The sequence below is a fragment of the Nanorana parkeri genome, unplaced genomic scaffold (assembly GCF_000935625.1).
Source record: "Nanorana parkeri isolate BGI_ZX_2015 unplaced genomic scaffold, ASM93562v1 scaffold59, whole genome shotgun sequence".
NCBI lineage: Eukaryota > Metazoa > Chordata > Amphibia > Anura > Dicroglossidae > Nanorana > Nanorana parkeri.
In genome coordinates this window covers 2,274,407-2,299,661 of record NW_017306327.1, presented here as the reverse complement: position 1 = coordinate 2,299,661, position 25,255 = coordinate 2,274,407, and the positions used below count along the sequence as shown (strand labels likewise).

Below are 25,255 nucleotides of genomic sequence, written 5' to 3'. Positions count from 1 at the left end.
GGCCGGCGGGGGGGGGCGCGGCGGGGGGGGGGGGGGGGCGCAGGCAGCACATACAAGCGGTCGGACGGCTATAGAGCCACTGATCGCTTGTATGTGAAACAGCTGGTAACGGCTGTTTGCAATAGACGGGTTTTTTCTGCCCGCGCACGCGCGCAAGCAGGAGAAAAAAAGCCGTTTATTTATGGCAACCCGCCAATGGGAGTTTGCCGCCCATCTGTTTTTTCGGTCTGACAACGAGCAGTTAATAAACAGCCAGCACAACACATACCTTCCAACTTTATGAAAAGAGGGACAACGTCTGGCACAAAGTATTTAGGTAATGGACACACTCCTGCCATGTCCCCAGTTATGCGGACCATTAAGAATTATACAAAAATGATTGGTTAAGCCCAGAATTTTTTTTACCATTTACCATTTCCCTTCTATTGGCTTTTTGAAAAAGTAAAAATGATAATTAAGAACACTTTTGGTAGAACCCTTTTCTTAGAAATCTGTAGCTCAGACCAAAAAGAGGAACAACTGAGAAGGAAATAGGGACAGAGGGATTTTGTTCCAAATGAGGGACATCCTCTCCAAAACAAGGGACAGTTGCAGGTTTGCAACGTGTTAACTGCAGGTTATCTATAAACAATGGGAATAAGAATATACACTTCTATGTACAACATCAATATCATGTCTCACAGTATCAAAGTCAGAATTACTTTATCCATGACAGTAATATTATTATGAATGTTGATTAATAGGTGAACTTGCAACTAAGTAACTTCATGTGGCTAAAGCACCGTGGGAATGGCTTTTGTAAATAAACACCATCAAATATGATTTGTACCCAATATTGCCACATGATATATTTATGAACTGTTACAGCTGCCACCAGAAATACAATAGCACTTCTATATATTGCTATAGGATTGATTTTTAGAAACAAATAGATATTATATACTGTATAGTATGCCATACTTAAATTGCTATTTATAGATTTTGCCTTTGTAGATCACATTACATCCTGTAGATTGCAAAAATATTAGAAGTCATATAAAAATATAATCTGATTCTGAAGATCATATAATCCTATTACATATCATTTGACAATATAATATTTATAGCACAGGATATGATTGTATCTATAATATTTAGTAACACAACGCTGGATGGCATTGTAGTGAATTGTAAATTAAGTCATTGGCATATACTGCTTACACTGTTTTGGACAGATGGAATGGCAAGACACTTTTTGATTTTTGAATGATTCTGTCCTTTAAAAGCCCTTGCATTACGAGGGTTCTCCCTAAACTGTTTGGTGAATACATTACCATAGTATATTGTTGCCAAATAACCTATTACTTTAAAGCTAGCTGTATACTCTGAATATTGCATGTTGTGCATATGCTGGATGAGTGAGGAATTCCCCAGATGTGTGCCACTATGGCCCTGGCATAGGTATTGTTTGCACTCATTGCAGAATATTACAGACTTCTGTAAGTCTGATGAAAAAGGTTCCAGGCCTGAGATTAACATGCATCACTACCCAAAGGATAAAATAAAAAATATTAACAACGACTTACAAAGCCATCCACAACTCTGCCCCAGGCTATATCTCAAACCTTGTCTCAAAGTATCACTCTAACCGTCCCCGCTGCTCTTCAAAAGACCTCTTGCTTTCCAGCTACCTCGTCAACTCCTCCCATGCTCCTCCAGGACTTCTCTAGAGTCTCTCCCGTCCTCTGGAACTCTTTACCCAAACCTTTCCGACTATATCCCACTCTGACTGCCTTTAGGCGGCCCCTTAAGACTCATCTCTTTAGGGAAGCCTACCCCACCTCAAACTAACCACTCAACCATCACGTTCTCAAACAATTCATCCCCACACAGCAACCTCCTCATGTATTACTTCCCCCTCCGTTCTAGATTGTAAGCCCTCACGGGCAGGGCACTTCTGAATTGTAATAGATTTTAAAGCTGAAGAAAAAGTTAACAAATATATAAACATCTAAAACACAGCGGAATGAGACTTTCAAGTGTAGAAATAAGTTACAAAAAGTTTCTTATCTTCCACATGAGGCTTTTGGCACTGAAAACATAGTAAAATCTCCAAATTCACTAAACTGGAACTTAACACATAAATATCCCTAACACAAAGGAATTTACTAGAGGCAAAAAGGTTTTTCACTTTGCAGACATAATTTTCCCTTAGCTTAGGTGAAAATTCTCTTTGTAAAGAATATCCAATCACACACAAGGAAAAGAAAAAAAAGTATTTTTACTTCCACATGATTTGATGATGGAAGTCAGCAAAGCTTCTTTTCATTCACTAAGCTAAGGGAAAATTCCCTTGCAAAGTGAACAGCCTATTTGCCTTTAGTAAATCAATCCCCATGGTTTCAGCAACATTTAACATAACCTCCCCAACTTGAGCACTTACCTTTCAACCTCCCCCACAATCTTTAACTCCTAACCTGGCTTTTAACTGTCACACTAGCCTTAATCTTAACAACTACCCAACATCTAGTGGTAGCCCTTACTCTTTGCCCTTTGTAATTTTTTGGGGTAAAAGAGACTGTGTATGTCTATTGTGCCAATACATTTTGTGCTCTTTCTCCTACAAATTTTATTTTGTGTACACTGCTTGATGCACATGCACAGTGTACGTGCAAGTGTCAGTTTAATGAAATTCCAGTGCATTGCTCATTTGCTGGGGAGTGACATTCTGCAGCATTTTTATCATTGAGGGAGCAACGTCTCTCTCATTTGGCAAACACCAGAGTGACCAGTGTAAATGGGTAAGTATTTTCACTGCGCTTTTAAATTATCCTGATGCTGGCAAGTTGCCGCCAGGGACAGAATCACAATTGCAAAACCAGCCTGAGATGACTAGTGTGAGTCTTAAATAATATATAATGCAACGCACTCCTTAACGGAATCCCATAAAGTAAGTTGCTGCTGGTATGACCTGCGGGTGGCCCCATATGAATCACAAGAATGCCCAGAAAGTCACCTGTACTCCAAGGTCCAATGTGCTGAACGCCTTTTTATTTGGTCGCTGGGCAAACATAGTGGCACAGTGCAAAAGCAACATTTTGGAAACGAACATGGTCCCTTCACAGTGTGAGTCTTAGGCACTGTTTTATTTTTTCTCTGATTAAAAACTGTTAAAAGGTGTCAGAAGGATGTATTGTCAAGTAACAAGAACAGAGCTTGTCAGTTTACTGTTTGAGCAGTTTGTCAAGTAATCACACCACCTGGTGACCAGAATGAGTCTTAGAGGCTATTACAGTTTTTTTTATTACTTTGAGAAGTGTTAGATTCGCTGCCAAGTAACAAAAGATGCAGCAACAATCTGTTACACTCCATTGTAAGGAATTTGGCAAATACACAGAGCCTTCGACTTGTGATAAAGTACATTGAAAGCCCCTGTCTGGGTCAATATTTGTGTCTCATACTCTCCTCCCAGACACTGCAGCTCCCAGTGAGAGAGTTTCAGCAACAGAGGCAGTGCTGTCAATCCATAAATCAGTAGGCAGGTCTAGGTTTGCCTTGGTGATGACTGATAAGCTACAGGCTTGTAAATCAGCAGTGACAATGCTGATAGCCACACTTCTGCATCTTGTCATCCTACTGAAGTGCAAGCTGCCACAGCCAACATGAGGGACAACAAAGCTGAATTGCAGTGCAGCAGCATTGCCCCCATTAAAGTATTCTGTAGAAGGTGGGCTTCGCTAACAGGGTTATCAGGTATTTGTTAGACTTTACAGAGGGATTAAGGGATAATGGAAGTGCAGATGGAGTTCCGATTAAGTGCTGCAGCACATTTTCTTCTACATAGTTCATCGTCCATAGTTCTGCTAGTTTCTTTGGTTGAAAAATGTTACAAAGTGTCAGCTTTGCTGCCAAGTAGCAGAAACCAGCCACATAATGTTAGTCTCTTCTGTATGCAGTTTGGCAAATGCACAAGCACTGTCTGAGATGAAGATGCAGAATGCCACTTGCTTTTAAACAATAAAAATGATACTGAAAGGTCTTAGAGAACAGCACTAGTGTCTCTTTGGCTCTCCTGCACTGTAACTGATGCTGACTTTTACATAGCCCGTCTAACTGTGGCCTACCCTCTCCTACCCTTCTCCCTGTCCACACATCATAATAAATATAAATAAGCTCCCATTAAGTTTTTATATGTCGGAATGCCTGTTCACTTCTCCCCTGCTGATGGTGGGAACATGTCTCTTAGGTGAGAGGGGATCTCAGGTCACAATAAATGCATATGGGCCAGCAAAATAATGCTTATTATCCACAAGCATCCACCTCAAGCAAAGCAGGTTCAAGCTTACTAACACGGATAGGCTTGAGTTACTCTACTCATGAGCAATCATAATATTTAGTCTACATAGTACCAGGGGTGTGGAATTCCTATCGCCCGACGTCGGGGACAGGCAGTTTCGGGCACCGGGCGAGTAGTTTGTTTCTACATTTAGCCCGGCTGCGGGCAAGGAGCACGGCTACATGTAGTGTGGGAGCAGTTTCCTACAAGTGATTTTGAACGACTGTACAGCCTTCCAAAATCACTTGTAACCTGCCTGAATCTCACTCCCCTCGCTCCCCCTCCCCTCTATCTATCTATCTCCGGCGGCCGGCTGCCTCTGGCTGCACGCTGGCTTCTTTTCTGCCATGGTCTTCGGGGTCCCCCCCTCTTGTGGGGTACCCGGGACCAGGCAAATTAGATTAGGTAATAGCACGGAGCAGAGAACACTTCTCTGCAGTGATATAGGAATGCAGCCTTCCTGTCACAGGAGAACGAGCACAGTGCTGTGTAGACATGTGCGATTCATTTCGTTCAATACGGAATAACGGATATTCCGAAACTAAACGAAACGAAACAGAACACATTTTTTGACGGCGCACAAGTCTAGTGCTGTGCTAGAACTCCTGTGTTGGAGGTGACAGGGTCAATAAAGAGACCCTGTCACCTCCAAATGCTTTCACACAGGGGCTTGTTAGCCCTTGTGTAATAGCAATAAAGTGAAAAAATTTAAATAAATGACAATTAAAAATGGATAAAATAAAAAAATAATAAAAATAAATGACAATTAAAAATAACCAATATTTCAAAGTAAAAAAAAAGTAAAATACAATTTAAAAAAAAATAAAAACCCAGCTGCACCCACCATCTGCATGCATGGGGTATTGTGTGTGAGTGGAGTGGGGGATCCGTTACCGCATGGCAATCATGCACAAAATCGTGTGGATGGCCTTGCGGTCACAAAATCACATACCACCGCCGATCGCGCTGGCGGTGCCATTATTGTCTAATGGCACCCCAGTCACTCCTGGCAGATTGCGCGGTTTCCCGCCACAATACCGCCCGTGCAATCAGACAAAATCACGGTTGAAAACACTGCATGGTGCATGTTGCAAAAAAAGGTACATGTACCTTTTTTCAGTGATTGCCACACGGATGTAACTCCACTGAAAGCAATGGGGCCGCGCGGCAACTGCTGCATGCAACTGCACACGATCGCCCAAGTCTACACCAGCCCTAAAGGGTAAATTCACTTTCCCAAATTATTTGTAAAAATGGAATGACCTGCTCAAATCTGGCCCCCTCCCGCTATACTTACCTTTCAGGGAACGGTCCTTCCCTTGTGCCAATCTGGGTGTACTATCTGTAACTGTGCCATGTATTCTGAATTTCGCTCGCAAATTGCAAGCACTTGTTGGTCAGCGCGGTCACCTGACACCACTGACCAATGAGAAGCTCTTCTTGGCACTGCTAAATACGGTTTTGGGTAAAATTATTTTTTTTGTATCCGGGCAAGTAGATTGTCATAAGGGACAAGTAGATTCGGCCCCCGCTTTAGTCCTTGGACAAGTAGTTTTTTTTTAAATTTCCACACCCCTGAGTACATTTATTTAATGTAGACTTCATAGTAACATTTTTATGATACCATGTGATTAGAACGTTATCATGTTTAATTCTGTCCCTAAGACCCAACACAGTACTTTCTGGGACAATAACAAGAGAAAAAGAGTGCATTATCCAGGTATAAAATGGTATTCCTCAGTTTCAGTGTGTTGTACTGGTTCATAGAGGGTTTTTTTTCTAATTAAACAAGTTGGTCATGGCTATAAGCCAATATACCCTTCTCTTTACAGGACCAATCTGTTCATTTTCCGCAAACAAATTACAATTTTGAATTGCTCCCATTATTCATGTTTATTTGAGCCTAGATTTTCATAGTCATAACGAATGAAAACATATCGAGCTGACAAAAGTTTGCAGAGGATATTTACTTGTAAGTAGTTCACTCAAGCAGTAAAGCTGACAGATAATGGAACATTTTTAATGCAGTTATAAAATTCTGGGAACATGTGTTAGGTTTGCTTACGGGATATAAAATGCTTGCTCCTTGAAATATACATAATTTTCCTTATCTGACAGATGTCTAGGGAAAACAATATCCCTCCATTTCTGTTGTTCATTTATTTTTAATAATATAATTTTGTCATTTTAAAAAAACATTCAGCATAGGGACATTGCTAAGAGTTATTCCTGTCTAATTAGTGTAATATTGTGTAGTGCTCTACCTTCACAATAATGTTTTTTTTTAGCTTCTTGCTAGAGACGTAAAATAATACTTTATTGTTGGATAAATAAAAAACATTTTTTAGCCCCATTCCATCAATTTAAAGGGTTTTTTTGTATGTAGTGGCCAAAAGCATAACACTCTACACATCAGTTATACAAAGTAATAAATTTCTTAAGCGACCCTTGGTGCAGCACTTACTTGAATATAGACTTAGAAAACTAAACTAAAAATAAGAAACATGAAACCTTTTGAAATAAATGTATCTATGCAGAAGACTCCTCCTAAAACAAGTGTATCTGTGCGAAAAAATTAAAACAAGATCTAATAATCACATATACTGTACATGCTAACAGGTAACACTTGATAATTGGCAAACGAAAAACATGGTGGCTATGTAGCAGTCTGTGGCTATTTGTTGACTGTAAATTATAATGTCCAACGAAAAAAGGAAACTCTGTGTAACAATTTCAGGAAAACTTCTCAAAATGTTCTTTAACCCTTTTGCAGTGCTTCACCCAAGTGGAATGCAGCTCACCTTGTAGTGTTGACCATAACTAAATGTATATTAGTGTGGTCTAATCCTGCTTTTCCTTCCGTGGGATACAGATCTTCCTTTACAAAACTAGTCTCCAGCTTGTAGTTCTTCAGCAAGGCTCAAAAGAAAATATTCACAAAAGGCACATAACATAAAACCAGTATGTGAAAAGCCTGTCAAATGATTGAGTTCAGATGTTTTAGCCATACACAGGTTAGCAGGTGCATAATATCAAGCACATAGTTGTGTAATCTCCAATGACAGTAGCATGCAACGACATTTGAGAAATGTGTAGGCTATACTGCTTCATACAGGATAACTGTACACTGGCAAAAAAAAGCTGTTAGTCAGCCATGCTATTACCACTCCCACTACCAAGGTCTACCATCTTGGCTGGAAAGCATACTTCGCATGATGCAAGGCGAGGAATTTTCATCCAAGGAAGTACTCTATGGGATACTTTCTGACCTTTCTCCAATCTGGTCTGGATCAACAATTGGCCTTGATGACTATCAAGGAACAAATCTCAGCTTTAGCAATTCTCTTTCAAACTCTGCTTGCCTCTTATTTCTTGGTAAAAGCTTTTGTTCAGGGTGTTGCACACATAGTTCTACCCGAATGAACCTATCAGAGTTATTTCTCTGTCCACACAAAGTTGTCTTCCATTGCTATCACCTCTGCAAGGTGATTTTCTAAGTTGTTAGCCCTTCCTTGTAAAGAACACCCTTCTGGTTTTACACAGTTACAAGGTTGTCTTGAGCCCTAGGCCCTCCTTTCTCCCCAGGTTGTTTTCTTCTTTTCACCTTAACCATGACATTGTGCTTCCATCTCTCTGTCCTGCCTCAGTACACCCCATCTTAGTTCAAGTTCATCTGTCAACCACGTCTTCCTTTAGACTGACTGACTCTCCTTTTGTCATTCAGGATGATCTCTAAGGGGACAGCCTGCCTCTCGTTCTTCATTTTATAGGTGGATTAGGCTGGGATGCCATCTGGTCTTCTGTTCACATGTTCACTAACAGGGTTGTTCACAAAAGGGTGAAGGGTTTGGAGAAGGCAGGAGAAGTGAACAATCTAGGACAAAATAGCTGAACTGGAAAGTGAGCTGAATTGGAGAATCTTTGCAAATCACACCTATTTTGGCCTAGATTGTTCACTTCTCCTGTCTTCTCCAAACTCTTCACCCTTTTGTAAATAACCCTGTAAGTGTTGCCAGGTGGATATGCAAGCCTTATCTTATGCATTAGGGTGGCTCTTTGAGCTGCAGCTAGCCCCTGGTTTACCTGTTGAGATTTTTGTGGAGTTTGTTTTGTGTTTTGTTTGCAGTGTTGCCCACCCCTTTGGTGGACTGCTTTTGGATGTCCTATACATCTCAGAATCCTTCTGACCCTGTATCCCTTAATAAACAGTTAAGAAAAGGAATGTTTGACTCACCATAAAAGCCTTTCCAATGGTTCATTTTGGGACACATGTCCCAGCCTTCTGTCTTTTAATCACTCTTGCTACTGCTTTTGCACAAAACTTAAGCACGATGGGAGTGATGGGGGTTATATTCAGGCTGACTAACAGCTTTTATGCGCCAGTGTCCAGTTCTCTTGTATACAGCAATGTAACCCATATATTTTAGGATCCTTCTGGCTGCGTGCCTCCTAAAAACCTCTAAGAGAAAGATTTTATAGTAAATCGAAATGCAAGACTTAAGTACAGGTGCATGAAAAAAGCACCAAAAATTTGAAAGGAGAAAGTGTGAACTAGATAATAGTTTTCATTCCCTTGTATGGATTTGTACACTGGCACGGTGAGAGCCAACTGAGGAAATGAACTGTATAAGTGTGATGATATTCATACTTGTTGCTCACAGATAGATGCATTTTTTTCAAGATTTGAAGTTTTTAATGAGTTTTAAATTTACAAATCACCACATATAATTGTTGGCAGCAATCTCCCATGAGTTTTAAACAAAAATAATAACAATTTTAACACATCCAGTTGGCAGCAACCTTTCTCTATGTGTAGCCATTGTGTGAGAATGCCTTTTGCTCCCGACACAATTCACGCATTTGCTATAAACTGCAAATGTCTTAATTTTTTCAGATCTAGCCACAACCATCTATAGAGAATGGTGATTTATGGATGAGTGTCCAGATCTACTGCTATCTAGGTATTGTCATATGTATAATTATGTTTTTTTAGTGAAATATATAACCCAATAATAAGTTGTTTACACTTAAAAAGCCTCCTATATACATGGCATTAGTACTGAGTTAGCTCTGTAGTGTCACTATGCATTGGGTGCTCTCCAGGGCAGATAAAGCACCTAATATGTCACTGCAACCTGTGCACTATTGTACAAAGAGGAACTTCAGCACTTAAGCGGAAGGATATTGGCTGCGTTCCACGCTGCCTGATAAATCCATGATTTGTTGCTTTCCTTTGTTTTCCTTTTACGGCTGACCCACACTTTAAAAAAGTAGGTTAGCTCCCTGCTGACTGCCACGAGCATGGATATAAGTTTGAAGAAAACAGCAGGATCCCTTGCAGTGCACCTTTTGTTGTCAGGGGCTATTTATTTTACTGTCGTGTCTCTACAAAAGAAACTTTTTTCTTCCGCTTAAGAACAAAGATAATTTAATGAATTTCTTTCTTTCTCTCTCTTTCTTAAACAGAAAAGTCTATCAGTCTGATTATGGATGACTACAATGTCTCTGCCGAGAGCCCCCACACAGGCCAAGGCCGACAGAACTCAATTAAGTGTGGATGGCTGCGGAAGCAAGGAGGTTTTGTAAAAACCTGGCACACGCGTTGGTTTGTTCTCAAGGGAGACCAGCTCTATTATTTCAAAGATGAAGATGAAATGAAGCCTTTGGTGAGTAAATGGAACATATAATGGAGCAGGTTAAACAGACATTAGAAGATTCTATGCGACAAAAGGCAGAGTGTTGTAGACCCTGCTCTTCTAAATACCTGCCTTGGGCTCTTCGTGCTGTATAAAGGAGACTGCTGGTTCTGTAATGTGAACATGCCTACTCTGTTAATTAAAGTCATACTCTAATTAGTTATAATCCTTTAAAGAATGTGGTTTCCTTCAGGAATTGTGGGTTTTAAATTAATTTAATGATTTGGCTTTCTGAACTCAAATTCTTTATTTTTTAATCCTGTGTATTTGGTACAACTTGTTTTTAATTTCTTCCTCCTAATAAAAGGTACTTTTTTAACATTGAACACTTTATGAATATCACACAATTGTGTAACTTATATATTCCCAGTAACATAGTGTACTTAAAGTGATATTAAGGTCAAAAGGATTTTAAGCTATTTCAAACGCAGAATCAACTTGTCCCCTGAGCACTGGCTGCTGACTGACTTTGTGCTTTAGGGTGACTCCTTTGTCAAGCAGACCTTCACCCTTGTGTGTTCTAGTGTACTCTGTGTGGCTATACAAACACACAAAGTGTTGTGATGGATCACCTGCACTACATACAGCATACAGACCGTCTGCTACTGGTAGTGGTGCATGAAGTGATAGCATGGATGGCGCCATGTCACAGAAATAACAGAAGTGAAAATCACCAGCCCTCGACTTGTATGCATAAGGCCTGTGGTTGCTTTTATTGGCACATCATATCACCTGCATCATCAAGCCAACTTTTCAGGGCCACGAAGGGTCCCTTCCTCAGGGGGACATAGTGACTATGTTGCCCAGAGGAAGGGACCCTGCGTGGCCCAAATACCCTGCGTGGCCCCAGTGAAGTCGAAGGCTGGTGGTTTTCACTTCCACAAACACACAGACAAAGCAAATCAAGCTACTCCCCTCTGTGACGGACCCCGGTACTCAGGATGAGTATGTCCGCCGCTGTATTCTTCCTTGCTCAGGAAGCTCCCAGTTTCCACAGTCACTAGTCGAGACCCGAGTGTAGGGTGAAACAAACTCTGATTTATTGAGTAACTGTGAAACCTTTTATACACAAAGTGATCAGATCAGATTATAATCCCATCACATCCACCTTGCCCTAAAGAAGGCCAGCTTACCAAGGATTGCATTTTAATTTTTTGTTCCCATAAAAAATGACTAAACATATCAGTATAATGATTACGTAAAATAAATTAGATCCCCAGTTAGTCATAATATCATGAATGTTTTTTTATAGCACCACCAATGATCAATAAACTGAAACCAAACTATAATGACATTATCAAACAGGCTGGAAAAGAGAAACATCTAAATAAGGGGTAGGCAAACTCTGCCTCTCTAGCTGTGGTGCAACTACAAGTCATATTAGGCATTGCAAGACTCTGACAGCCACAGGAATGACTTCCAGAGGCAGATGTATGATAGGATTTTTTAGTTTCACCACAGCTGGAGGGCCAGAGTTTGCCTAACCCTGATCTAAATTATTCTGATACGTCTTCTTAGTTTACATGATGCTGTGTCAGGCATCTGCAATATGTGCTAAAATCTGACATACACACAGTAAAATGTAACTGGTATAACAATATACTGTATGCTTTTAAGAAAAATGTATTCTTGGCCAAGTATGTATTAGAGCTGCCCTTGCAGTAGGCCTTGGGAACTGAAGTCTGTGCTATTTGGAAGGTCATCTATATGGCCACCCTTTATAGCCTTCACAGCAGACAATGAATCTGAAGTTTGAATGGCAGCTTTTGTGTGGTTTCCACTAAAATTCTGACCTTTCCAGTACTTGTTTTGCTGTTACCAAGAAGCAATATTTAATGACTTTTTTTTGTCAGTGCTCTAGTAGAGACTATGAAGGCAATTTATCAAACGGAGCAGACAAAATCTGGAGCAACTGTGCATGGCAACCAACCAGCCTCTCTCTTTCATTTTCAAATCTTAACTGAACAAATTGAAGAGAGATGCTGATTGGTTGCCATGCACAGCTGCTCTAGATTTTGCATGCTCCAGTTTTGATAAATGCCTCCCACTGTGTGCTGGGTAATACTGGTTAATCAGCAGTTACTGAACACATAATATTGTTTCAGCTTAGAACTGCCAAAATGACATACTGGCAAATGGCACTAGCTTTGTAGTTACTGACCTAGGGCCCCCATGATGTCATTAGAGCCAGATTGACATCATTGGAACGTGTGGGCACACTCCAAGCTCTTCTGCTTCACACATTTTTCATAGAGTTAGGTATATGGCTTAGGACAGATATGATAAGCGATCAAATACAAATTAAGTAGGTACAGAGGTCAGACAAAAACTCCCTTGTACTCTGCTTGAAATTGACTTGAGTGGCTGTATTGTGGAATGTAACTGTGCTAAACCATGAACGTTTTTCTGCATTTTACTTTGCATCAAGAAAAGTAAGAAGCTGTTTTGTTTTTAGCAAATTATCATCTCATGTGCTGAGAAATAATTACTTTTTATTCTTGATGAAATGCAGTCACCTCAGTTCCCACAGAGGGAAGGCCGTCCGTACGCCTCACAAATGACAGCTGGGGGAGCCAGCCGTGATGTCATGGCTGGCTCTGCCCAGTTGCAATGACAGATCAGTGTCACCAAATGACCTGGGGACGCTGAACTGTCATTAAACAATGACAACTGGGCGAGGCCAGCCGTGATGTCACGGCCGGCTCCGCCCAGTTGTTATTCATTGGCTGGGACCTGCTAGAAGACTCTAGCAGGTGCCGGCGAATAGGAAACAGTTGGGCAGAGCCAGCTGTTACTGCTAGCTCCACCCAATTGTATTTTTTTATCATTTTTTTTTCCTTTTTCATACATTTTTCTTTTTTTAGATTTAACATTTATTTACATTTAAAAAATATTTTTTGTTACATGCTTCATCTTTCAAAAAGTAATGTGCTGTTGCAGGCAGCATACTACATGTACAGTATTATCTCCTTGCTGATCTCCCTCTGTGCTGTGAATGCGGAAGTAATGTGTAATACATCACTTCCGCATTCACCTGTCAGTCATCTGGCTGCTATAGCCAGAGAGAAGAATCTGATGAAGCAGATCTGTGCTTCATCAGCTTCTTTTGGGGTACCCGGGTGACATTAGGGGTCTCAGAGACCCCTAATGTCTCCATAAAGAGGACCTGTCAGTGTGCCTTTGCTATTATATAGGGGGATTGTTATCCCCCTATGTGATAGCAATAGCAATAAGTGTAAAATAACTGATGAGCGGTAAAAGCTTTTAAAGCGTCACCTATGGCCAATTTTGGGTATTGTAGTTTTTTGAGGTTTCGCACGCACACGCAAATGCAAGGCTTGACATGTTTGGTGTCTATTTACCCGACGTTACCCCATCTCTTATATTTTAGCAAAAAATTGGGTAATAATAAAGGTTTTATCATTTAATATAGGGGAAACAGTTTTTTTTGTAAATTTTTCCTTAATATATTAAAAAATATAACCCCCAGTGGTGATTAAATACCACCAAAAGAAAGCTCTATCTGTCCCCAAAAAATGGTATAAAATTAATTTCAGTATAGCGTTGCATGTAACAATGTCAGTCAAAGTACCGCAGCGCTGAATACTAAAAAATGGCCTGGACAGGAAGGGCGTTTAACACCGCGGACTTCAAGAGGTTAATTACCTCTGCCATCAGGGGACGTAAGAACTTGGGTGGGGGTTCAGTTTAGCAGGTTAAGATGGGGGCTAGGGGATTTATTTTAATGACTAAAACTTTTTTTTTTTACATTTTGAATAGAATAAGATAAGTGTTCTAAGCCCCCTCCACTTTATCCAAAGCTAAAAAAAAAAAAGTTTTGGCTTCAGATTAGCTTGTCCTTTAGGCCTGAATGTTATTTGAACTGCACAGAGTCTTTTGATTCCTCCTTGGAGTCACCCACAACTACCTGCCCTCAAACCCTTATTAAGCTGCTAGATTCAAATACAGATATAAAGCAGTGTCAAGCATGAAATCATTACCAATATGATATATGCTTTGGGTTTTGTCCCTTATGTTGCTGTTTTAGCCAGTGGCTTTTGACACATACAATTCTATACAAGTGTAACATTTCTATAACAAAATAAAAGTTTTACTTTAAGTATTTTTTATGCTAAGCAATTTGAGGAATCAGTTGTTTGAACTTGAAACAATTTACAAAAATATCTACAATTCTGTATAACAATATGCTGTTTTTATTAAAAAGGATGTAGTGAGGCAACAGTAAGAACGATAAATTAAATATTCAAACTAAATATTCAAATATTGATGCAGGGCTTTTTTTCTGTAAGAAGTTATCAGGTATATCTCCAGGGTGCTCAAAAATACATGAGATATAAATATTCCATTGAAAAGCGTCCATGTATAATTTAAAGCTGTAAAGGAATAGTTTATCGTCTCGTATGTAATAGAGTCTGGAGCACTGAACACTACACTGGAGCATGGAGATTTAATCCATTCTGAAAATGGTCTGTGTCAGCAGTTAGGAGTCTAGGAAATGGATTTTCTGTTATCCTTTTAGCTGTCCTGGGATTTTTACGTTTCATATACAGTCTTGTAATCCATTAAATCATTATCCACTGTCTTGTACAACTTAGAAGGTCACACTGATCATTAACCCTTTTAACAGAGAATGACATTAAAAAACAAACATGCAATTGTAAATATACAAAAATAAAACACACCTGTTAAAATTATATTGAATTATTTAAAATAGTAAAGAGCAACTCATAGTCATCAATGCTGACACTCCATTGCTATAGGGACATATAAAACAGAAGTATGCCTGATCTTCATTAATGACAAGTATCTTGCTCTTTATGATCTGTGATGGTAATGCAGTTGCTGCAGACGTTTGGCCTTGAGATATGTCAACACTTTGCTGGAAAGCAAGTTGTTTTCCTAGGTATGACAATGCCATGTAGATGCAAGCTAGGAAGGGTTCACAGAATTCCTGAATTGTGGTGAAATTAGAGGAAATTATTTATCTGCATATTAGTTAGAGGAACACTACGATATCCCTACAGATAAAATGATTCTTCTTCAAGTTTCATAATAAAGATACTGGACTGGTTTATGGCCTCCAGCATCCATGTAGGTCAAGGGGGGACACGTCTCTCTAAAGCTATGTAGAAGATTGCTCTTTACATATTCGGAAGAGCTACCAGCTATTTCCCACTTTATTTCTGAGCAAAAACTATCCTTTGTGCAGGCGATGTGGGCACTTGACCTGTAAGCCTCAAATTATAGACAACTGCAAAATCAAAGTTAAATCCATAAATACAAAATGACAAAGCATAGACCGCTGTTCTATGACTTTTTACAGGGATTCTGAGAAGCAATAGTATGGAAGAATAGAAAAGGGAATAATTCAAACCTCTAACTTGTATTGTGAACTGATTTTTTTTTATTATTTCATTAAATATATGTTGAATATAACTAAGTCTCTAGTTCAGAAAGATGGTGTGGATGTAGACTGACAATTTTATTCTCTGTTTAAAAATGTAATATAGAGTTTTAACATCATATAGTATTAATTTATCAAAATTAGTTTTAATTGGCAGGTCCAGAAACTGTTTAAAATTGAAACTGATGCACAGTTTTAAGAATTTAATTTAATCTCTGGACTTTAATCGAGATATAAAAACTGGTAATTTTACAGTCAGGTTGGTTATTAAAAGATGTATAAAAAATTGTCTTTAGCTTTTAGTAGCATAATAAGCCAATATTAAACTTTATCACACTTTGGCGTCACTACTTAGTATTACCATACGTCATATTAAAATGGAAACAATACAGTAATAGGCATATTTAAAGCTTCCCTGTCAATCAGCAGATACATTAAACTGGTTGCTGAATTTTGTGTAGATCCCCACCTTGGGGCATTTACTCCCAAAGTTACCAAACTTCACCTGTATCATTTGGCAAAATTAACAGAAAACCATATTGCCAGACGAATGTAATGTTATAGGTTTGAAGCCATGTTGCTAATGTGATGTAATGTTACCAGCATGATGTAATTTTTAATAAACTGATACCATTTAACTAGCATTGTGCAATACTGTCAGAGTCACTAGTTTCTCATGTTGCTGTCATCTTAATAAACTCATGGCCAGGTTACACAGTCAAAGGAACTAGAAAATCAGGCTGTATGCCCCGTTCCTTTAATAATAGACCTATAAGCTGGTTAAAAGGTGGATGAGTACCAGACTGTTAAAAAGCTTTCCCCTGAGGTTGATACAGTGCCTACAAGATAAGTTGTGTTCTCCTAATCTTTGTAGGCAACTCTCTGGGTTAATCAGTGGCCCTTGGTATACTGCAGACATCAGCAGACATGCAGTAGACATGCCCGGTGGATTTCAAGATAAAATAATAAACAAAAAAATCAAATGGGCAGAAAGGGATTTGCCACATAAAACAAGTATTATATCAACAAGATCCACTGGCAACTGTCTCATATAGAGACTTACAAATTGCTTATGCTTAAAAAACCTTATAAACGTATAAAACCTTAAATTAATATGCTGTTGTCTGAGGCTGTCACCCAAGGTTTGAAATCTGTTGATTTTGGTAAAGCATCGATTTAAGAATATCCAAGGTTACCAGTTGTACATACTTTTTTCAAGGTAATAAAGAGTTATATTGAACCATCTACCCAGTAGGGTCTGCTATTAATTCCCTTGTAGAACCCTTCAGAGAATATTGAAAGTATATTCATTGACAGGGATTGATTGGATTTTTGCAGCCTATGGTTTAAAGTAATTTGTAGTGAATAAAGAATATCTAACATTTTCTAAATCACCTACATTCAACTGATGTTGAAAACCTTTATTTTTTTATATAATAAGACTGTATTGGGTTTTTCATAATAACATACATCAATAAACACAGTCCCAATTCACGTATCCTTACACATATTGAGTGAGAAAGAGAAAAAAAAGGAGGAATAAAAAAAAGAGCCATAACATACATTTATACACCTCCTAATTATAACACACATAATTAACTCTCACCAAATTCACTATCTCTCCAGTACCTTTCCATGAAAAAGCTTATAAAACTTAAATATCATACCTTTAAATATTTATATATTTCTTCCCTCCCCCCCATATATCTCCTCCCGATCCTCTCCCTCTCCCATTCCTGGTCTCCATAATCCATATAAAAACATGTAGTCCTATTTTTCTTTTATAACACTATATTGCTAAAAATAGCTCCTAAAGTTTTTCTCTTTAATAAATACATTCCTTCCCATATCATAAGACTCCATATGCATCTGTATCCATATACCTATTCCAAGGCTTCCACATATCTACCCAATGAGAATATTGTTCGTTAATATGTGCCGTTAATTCCTCATATCTCTGAATCTTACTTAATTCCACTACCCATTCCTTGATAGTGGGAACCCTCTGTGTATTCCAATATCGTGGAATAAGTATTCTTGCTGCTGCCACAAAGAATCTAAGAAGATCCTTTTTAACTCTAGATATCGATCCTGGAAATATTGAGAGAAGGGCTATTTTAGGTGAGGGAACCACTAAAGTACCAACTACCTAATAATACAGTATATTTCAAAAATATGTTTCCAAAAAGGCATTATATGTTCACAATTCCACCAAATATGGAAATAAGTCCCTTCTGTATTCTTACATCTCCAACACATTGATGATTTTGAGGGAAAAATTCTGTGTAGAAGGGTCGGACATCTATACCAACGAGACAAGATTTTATACCCCTTCTCTTGGTATGAAGAGGCAATAGATATTTTATGAGTTAGTACAAAAGATGTTTGCACCTCCTCATTTGTCAAAGAGATTTGTAGATCCTTCTCCCAAGCTAAAATAAAATAAGGCCTGGAAGAAAATTGTGCTTTCAATATATTACGATACAATACAGAAATCACATGATTTGGTCCCTCCTTCTGACAACATAGAGTTTCAAACCAAGTCAATGGTCTATGTAATTGAGCTGTCTCCTGCAGTCTATCATACAGGGCTCTAAGTTGAAAATACTGAAGCCACAAATTATGTTTATGCATTTGTACAGGCCAAAGAGATGTCAACGATTTCAAATATGTTGGTCTAAGAGCATCCATTATAGGTGAAAGTGAACAAATTGTCCATTGAAGAAATTGTCTAATTGAGTCACGGTTTAAATACTGGATTCCCCATTATAGGGGTCATAGGTCCCACATTAGTGGAAACCTTTATTTAGTCACTTTAGATTTAAATATATTTTAGAATTTGATGGTAATACTGTATATCCTATAAGGAGGTGCTTTCTTTAACTAGGCAACAAGTGGCAAACAAATCATGGTTTTGATATTGAATTATATCTGTCCTAACTTGAGCTGTGCATAGATTGCATTTACATGTATTATAGGGATGAATATTGTGTACAAATAAGGGAGATAATATGGGAAAGCTAGATTCCCTGTAATTTGCGGTCATATTCATGACAGACATCAAGAATATATTTATTTTAGATGACCCAGGCTATAGTAGTAACATCTCAAGACACTGCCGTTATCAACAATTTGTTACTTTATTGGAAATGAGACCAAAGATCCATTGTTTGCATATATTTATGGGTTTATAGAGTAACACCCACCAATTACATTTGATCTGCATTTTGATAAGTAATATCTACATGTCCTAAAAAACAAATGTAATTGAAGAATGGTCAAATGGACCAGATTCCATAAAAAAAACTACCAAAGACAATTCTCTTCTGGTAAATGTAGTGATCCTAAGGACATTATTGAAAGTCCCTCTAAAAGCCAGTTTATTAGAGCAATTAAAATGACATCTTATGGTAATTTGTATAAAACGCAATAAGAGCTGCTTCTGGAAGACTTTGATGCCTGCGGCTACCAAATATCCAGAGAAACTAAGGATGGGATTAATTATCCTGAAAATTGGTTGATAACTTTTACAGTCATCTAGATTTGTCAGAGAAGAAAATTAATTAAAGCATTAGTCACTGGTTGAAAGAGAACCCACTACATTGAAAACATAGAGTGTTATTCACAAAGCTGCCAAAGTAAAGTGAAAGTAAACTACGTTCGGCTATTCACTTCTGGCTTTTACGGCTGTAATCAACTGTACATCAGCTGCCTTTGGCTGCACTTCGGTCAGCCGAACAGCTGATCCAACTCAGCCGATCCAACATCTGGATCTGCCGAGCGGAGGCTCCGGCAGCTTACTCACTGCTGTTCGGCCCTATTCACACAGGGGCCGAACAGCAGTGAATGAATAGCTGAATGCCGCCGAGCGGCATTCGGAACGGCTATTCTGCTTGGTACCACCGGAGATCACTTCGGCTGTCACTTTGGCTCGGCTGCCTTCGGCTGCTATACAGGCTATAGCGAATAGCCCGTGAAGCAACACTTCGGTTCCACCGAAGGGCTCCGGCGGCTGAAGAGAGCCGAAGGATCAGCCGAAAATGACCACTGGATCCTTTGGCTCCTTCGTGAATAACCCCCATAGTCTTTCTTGAGTTGTGTATCATAAAGGACAACACATAGGGCATAAACTAATAAAACCCAAAGCTGCTAAAAAAGAAAAAAAATATGTTCAAAGGTTTTTACTAACGTACCGCAGTGTTGAACATTCCCTTGAAATGACTGCCAAAATTGCTTAACAATTAGTCAAGGTAATGACATATTACAACTAGCACAGGGTTTCAACATATCTAAATAAGGTTATTTCAAATACCAAGAATGTGTAGAAAGGTGAGACTCTCAATAAAAGAACACAGGGGCAGCATTACATCTCATAATCATAAGGAGAAAAACAGTAGAGATACACCCTTAGCTAAACATTTCTGTTACTGCCCCGCTACCCCATTATGGGTAGTAAGGAGGAAGCAAAAAAAGACCCCAAAGTCTCTCTAGAGTATCTGTATCTAGAGATTATACAAGGCTTCTCTCATTTAGTGGAAATGGAGCAATAGAGAAGTGAAATGAAGGTAAATATAAACAGCAACACAAGGGCTGAAAATAAAAGAGAACCTGGTCCTTTACCCTACATGAGAAAACCAGTGGTGTACTTTAATGAGCTTTGGTAAGTGTTAAGGGTTCAGAAACAAATAAGTATCTGGGACAGGTTAGCTGTTAAGAATTAGGTGTTAAGGCATAGGATAAGGTTTTGAAGGGTCAAGGGGTATATATTAGGGGGTATTAAGGGGTATTGTTAGGGGGTATTAAAGTCGGGTGTACACATTTCTATTTTTTGTTGTTCAACTCACGGGCTGAATGAAACAAATAGAACAGATTCCTCTATCAACACTTCTAATCATTGATGGACAAATCCCCTGCTGTTTGCTTTGTATTCTGACAGCATCCGCCAGACACTTTCAAAGTAACCGAACGGAGCTAACAGCTGATTGGCTCCTTCAGTCAGCTAATTGAGGGATGCTGGGTGGAAGGGTGCCAACAATATGCACCCACTGTGCGAATTATGCAATAAACAGATTAATCCCAGTATTTGGTTAAGCCCAGGGTATGCAAAGGATGATTCTGTCTCTTGATAGGCATATACTTGCAAAGCAGACTTTAGTTTTCCTAGTTAACTCCTAATTTAATTTTATAAGTCCATTCACAGAAAAGCTATTTTTTTATGTCATGATATCTAGGTCACATTAAGATCCCCAATAATGGGGTAAAAAATTACCTAATGGCAGATTGATGTCTGATAAGCTTTTGAAGGTGGACAGAAATTTTATTTCCCTCAGTGACTTTATTTGTCTATGGATTAACACATTATACTTCCTTCTTTTATTTTTCCCAAGGCACTCTGGGCAACCGTGTCTAGTTCTTTCAGATTTCGCCAAATGTGGTCAGATTGGCAAAGATTTATAACAGGTTCAGTTACCCAACACTCAAGTTGATTGAACATAATTGCTGCTTTTGTGCCATTCCAATGCAAATTAAGAGGATAAAGACACAAATTTACATAAAACAGTGAGAAGATTTAACAAGGACTATAAAAATCTAGGTTAAAAAGCATAGCAACTCCATACAATAAAAAGTGTCATGCTTACAATGCATTCAAAACATCAAAGGTTTCCCACTCCCAATGCCGCTGTTTAACAACACATCAAGTATTGTTTTGTAAACGTGCTTGAATTAATTATGGGTATTAAAAACAAAGGCTCATAAGTGTCTCGTATAAATTTTGGATTTCTGACATCTCCTTTTTTTTCCAAAGAACAAAAACAAGGAATTAATTAAAAAGGAGCCTGTTTGTAAGTGCTAAACAATGATATGATTTCCAAGTTTTTTCTTAAAGCTGCACACCAGGCAAACAGCTTAATACATACAAATACATACAGTGTAGGGTTTGTGTGTGGGTGGGTTAATAAGGGGGGGAGTGTATTATTTTATGTGTCGGGGGGTTAATAAGGGGTGATTGTATTATTTTATGTGTGTAGGGGGTTAATAAGGGTGAGTGTATTATTTTATGTGTCGGGGGGTTAATAAGGGGTGATTGTATTATTTTATGTGTGTAGGGGGTTAATAAGGGTGAGTGTATTATTTTATGTGTCGGGGGGTTAATAAGGGGTGATTGTATTATTTTATGTGTGTAGGGGGTTAATAAGGGTGAGTGTATTATTTTATGTGTGGGGGGGGGTTAATAAGGGGGTAGTGTATTATTTTTTGTGTGCAGGGGGAATTTTATTATTATATTTGTGCGGGGGGTGTAACGTTGAGAAGTGTATTATTGTGTTTTACAGTATATTTCAGGTGTGGTTAGGGATTCTTGCGTGAGGAACTTGCGTTTTCCTGCACCAGGAATCCCTAATCTGTCGTTTACAAGCGGCAACTTTTATAAGATAAGAATTATCATAAGATTATTTAAGAGGGTGTGTTTAGAGGTGGAGTTAAGGCCGGGGCAGGGTAAGGCTTAGGCGGGCAACTGGTGGCGAGTAACTCTTAAGGCCTAGCTAGTAGCTCTGACATACAGTATATCCCTACCATGAAAGGGTGAGTTGGCTGTGATTGCCCTCCAAGCTAAAGGTACCAAGTCCTACCCTGGACTAATCCTACCTATGGCAGAAGCATCCTTTTTTGAGAATTTCCTCTTGTCCTCTGTCCCTCCGACATATGTCAACTTTTAGGTTTATTGTCACTATTACATGTAGTGAGTCATGTAAAAAGCTTAAAACCTGTCAGAGGTTCTAATTCTATACTACTATATCTAAAACTAAAGAAACAAATTTGGCTGGACTTCCAAATTAATAAGATACAGTTACTGTCTCAGAACCACACCAAAGAAAAGGTCACATTGTTCATATCAGATGATTAGATTTCTTCATTTTCTAAAGCAGATGAATAAAAGCAATGCATGGTATTTACATGTTACTATAAACAATTATTTTTTTTAACACAACTGAATAGCTGGTGTTACATGGTTTAAGCTGCAGAATTCCAGTACTGTGTTCCCAGTTAAAAAGGAGGTTTGTGACAGTGTGACCTTTTAGAGGTAAATTGTAGAGGTGCACCGAAATGAAAATGTCAAAACCAAAATGAAACGTAGACACATCCCATTCATTCATAATTGAGGATATAGTAACCATGCTATGTCTTCAATTATCTACAAACACTCACCCAACACTGATGGCTGACTGCTTGTACCCGCTCTCCTTCCTGACAGCTGTCACAGGAGGCTAGGTGAGCGGTGCAGGGAGGAGAGCTCCGCCTTACAAAACACAGAAAATCACCAGCTCATCTGCCAGCTAGCCTGCAACCAAACAAATTGCCCTGTCAACAGTATGCGTTAAAGTCAGAGGTTTTAGTTGCACAAACTTTTGGCCAAAAATATGTAGAAGCCACACCGCCGCGCCAAGGCACCTCTGCAAGGTGTGGTCCTAACTCTATGTATGTGAGTCTCCAAGTGTGAGCATATTAATGCAGTCGATAAATTGCATGCAGGTGTACCAGGAGGTAGCCAACTCCTCCTAATAAGGTGCAGGGACGCACTGGAGGCCCAGCAACCAAAAATGCACGCTGGGACCTCAGTGCGTCCTCTCAACCAAAAATAGTCAAACTAGAAAAAACATGGTACCTGCATGAATCTATAACTAGCCTTTACGGCAGGGTGCACATTGGGAAGGCTCTTCCCAATGTGCACCCTGAGCTCAGCCTCTTGTGACAGCGCGGGCTGTCTCCGCCCACACACCGCTCTGCCGGACTGTGATAGGAGGTTGAGCGGTGTAGGAGGAGAGACGCCGACCACTCACATCGTTCTCCTCCCACAGCGCTCGGCCGGCCCGAATGCTCACTTTCTCTCCTCCCCGCTGGGACACAGAGCAGCGCCCAGTGGGGAGGAAAGAAAGCACGGATGCGCCGATGTATCGGCAGGAAAAAGGCACTTTCGGCACTTAGCTAAAAGTGCAATTTTCGGCCAATATGTTTCGGCGACCCATATATCGGTGCATCTCTAGTAAATTGCTAGAACTGTCTTTGCACAAACTGTACTATGCAAATAAATATAATGCATGGAAACCCTCCTAGGTGTGAAACACATAACAAGATGGTTTGGTGATTGCTCATATATTTGGAAAATAAAACAGGCCTATGTTCACTGCAGATACCCAGTTTGATTAAAGGAAAAGGTTTTTTTTACCCTGACTGACTGGCAGGAGAAAAGTAAATGTTCTAATGATTTCAAAATGGTTCATAAAAGAGCCGGACCATACAGATCCGTGCGGCGTGCACGGCCTTATCAGGCTGTTCCCGGGAAGGACAGGTGCTGCGTGTGAACAACAGCCTTTTCTTCTCTATGGGAGTACGTGGCCGTACGCTCACCCAAGCTGCACATCATGGGTGCAGGTGTCCATACTTGTACGCAGACTGGATGGATCATGTCTGCGTCCGAGCACGGACACCCGCACAGGTGTGCAGGTTGGATGAGCGTACGGCTGCGTACTCCCATATCGAAGAACAGGCTGCTGGGTGCAGCACCTGTCCTTCCTAGGAACATCCCAATACAGCCGTGCACTCCACATGGATCTGTATGGGCCGGCTCTTACCAGTGTGAATGAGGCCTAAAGTGTATGTTAAACTAACCACAAAAATGTAAAGTATTGCATCCTACATTGCAGGCTTTTTTGCGGGACCTTAGGCAGGCAAAATTGTTTAAAAATGTTAAGGGCCGGTATTGGCCTTAAGCATCGGGGCATTTTCAGGAGTACAAGTACTCCTGAAAATGCCCTGTATTGGCTCCGATACCGATACTAGTACCGTGTTTCCCCGAAAATAAGACACTGTCTTATATTTTTTTGGCTCAAAAAAAACACACTAGGTCTTATTTTCGGGGTAGGTCTTATTTTTATTTATGTACAACAATCCACACTTATTCATGTAGAAAAGGCTACATGTATTCATGTACAAAAATATGGTGATCAGCAAGATGGAGCAATTTGCTAACCAATCGCTGGCCAGAATGAGCGAAGAGCACTTTCACTATCGATTCCTCACAGGCGGAGTGCATTTGGTATCACTCCGCCTGTGACAGGTGCCGGCGCTATAGAGGAGTCATTTGCTTATGCGGCTCTGCTCCCTCCGGTGCCGCCTCGCTTCCTCTAGCGCTGGCTTCGTTGGCACCGCTGATTCTCTCCCGCGGCTCTTCAAGTTCCCCCTTATGCCACCACCGGCTCTGGGAATGGTCACAACTAGGTCTTATTTTCGGGGTAGGTCTTATATTTTAGCAATTCCCAAAAATAGCACTAGGTCTTATTTTCAGGGTAGGTCTTATTTTCGGGAAAACAGGGTATCGGTATCAGGATATCCCTAGTTTAAACCATTGGAAGAAAGCGATTTTGTTATGAACATCCCTGGCAGTATCATTCATTATCATTTTCTCCCATCCCCTGTCACTGGTTCTATTGCTGGACGGCTTGTTCAACATGGAAATCTGGAATTGGAAATGAATTCATATACTTAATAGTATAATTGTATGTATTAACTGCTTACTGTCATCAGAAATAATTTTTCTTGAGACTGGGCTTTGAACTCTTAGAACTTGAAATATCTTGTAACTAAGTGGTATTCTTGAATGTACTCAGTTTTGTTGTGGGTTTCATTTTTTAAACGTTCCACCCGGCTTGACAGCTGTGACTAGTGAACCAGAGAGCCATCAGTGTCAACAGATGTCACACATTTCTTAAATAGCTATGTCACTAATATCAGATTTCCTTGAAGCTGCTTCTCTGACTTTCT

The 25,255-nt window shown here is 39.6% G+C and overlaps 1 protein-coding gene across 3 annotated transcripts in view; it reads left to right on the top strand.

Annotated features, from left to right (window-relative positions):
- The window catches only part of ARHGAP24 (Rho GTPase activating protein 24), a 600,350-nt gene that overhangs the window by 236,199 nt on the left and 338,896 nt on the right, over nt 1-25,255 (top strand). For all 3 annotated transcript variants that reach the window (XM_018576195.1, XM_018576196.1, XM_018576194.1), the window contains exon 2: nt 9,782-9,981. In XM_018576195.1, the coding sequence (XP_018431697.1) occupies nt 9,782-9,981 (200 nt within the window). The remainder of the gene's footprint in view (nt 1-9,781; nt 9,982-25,255) is intronic.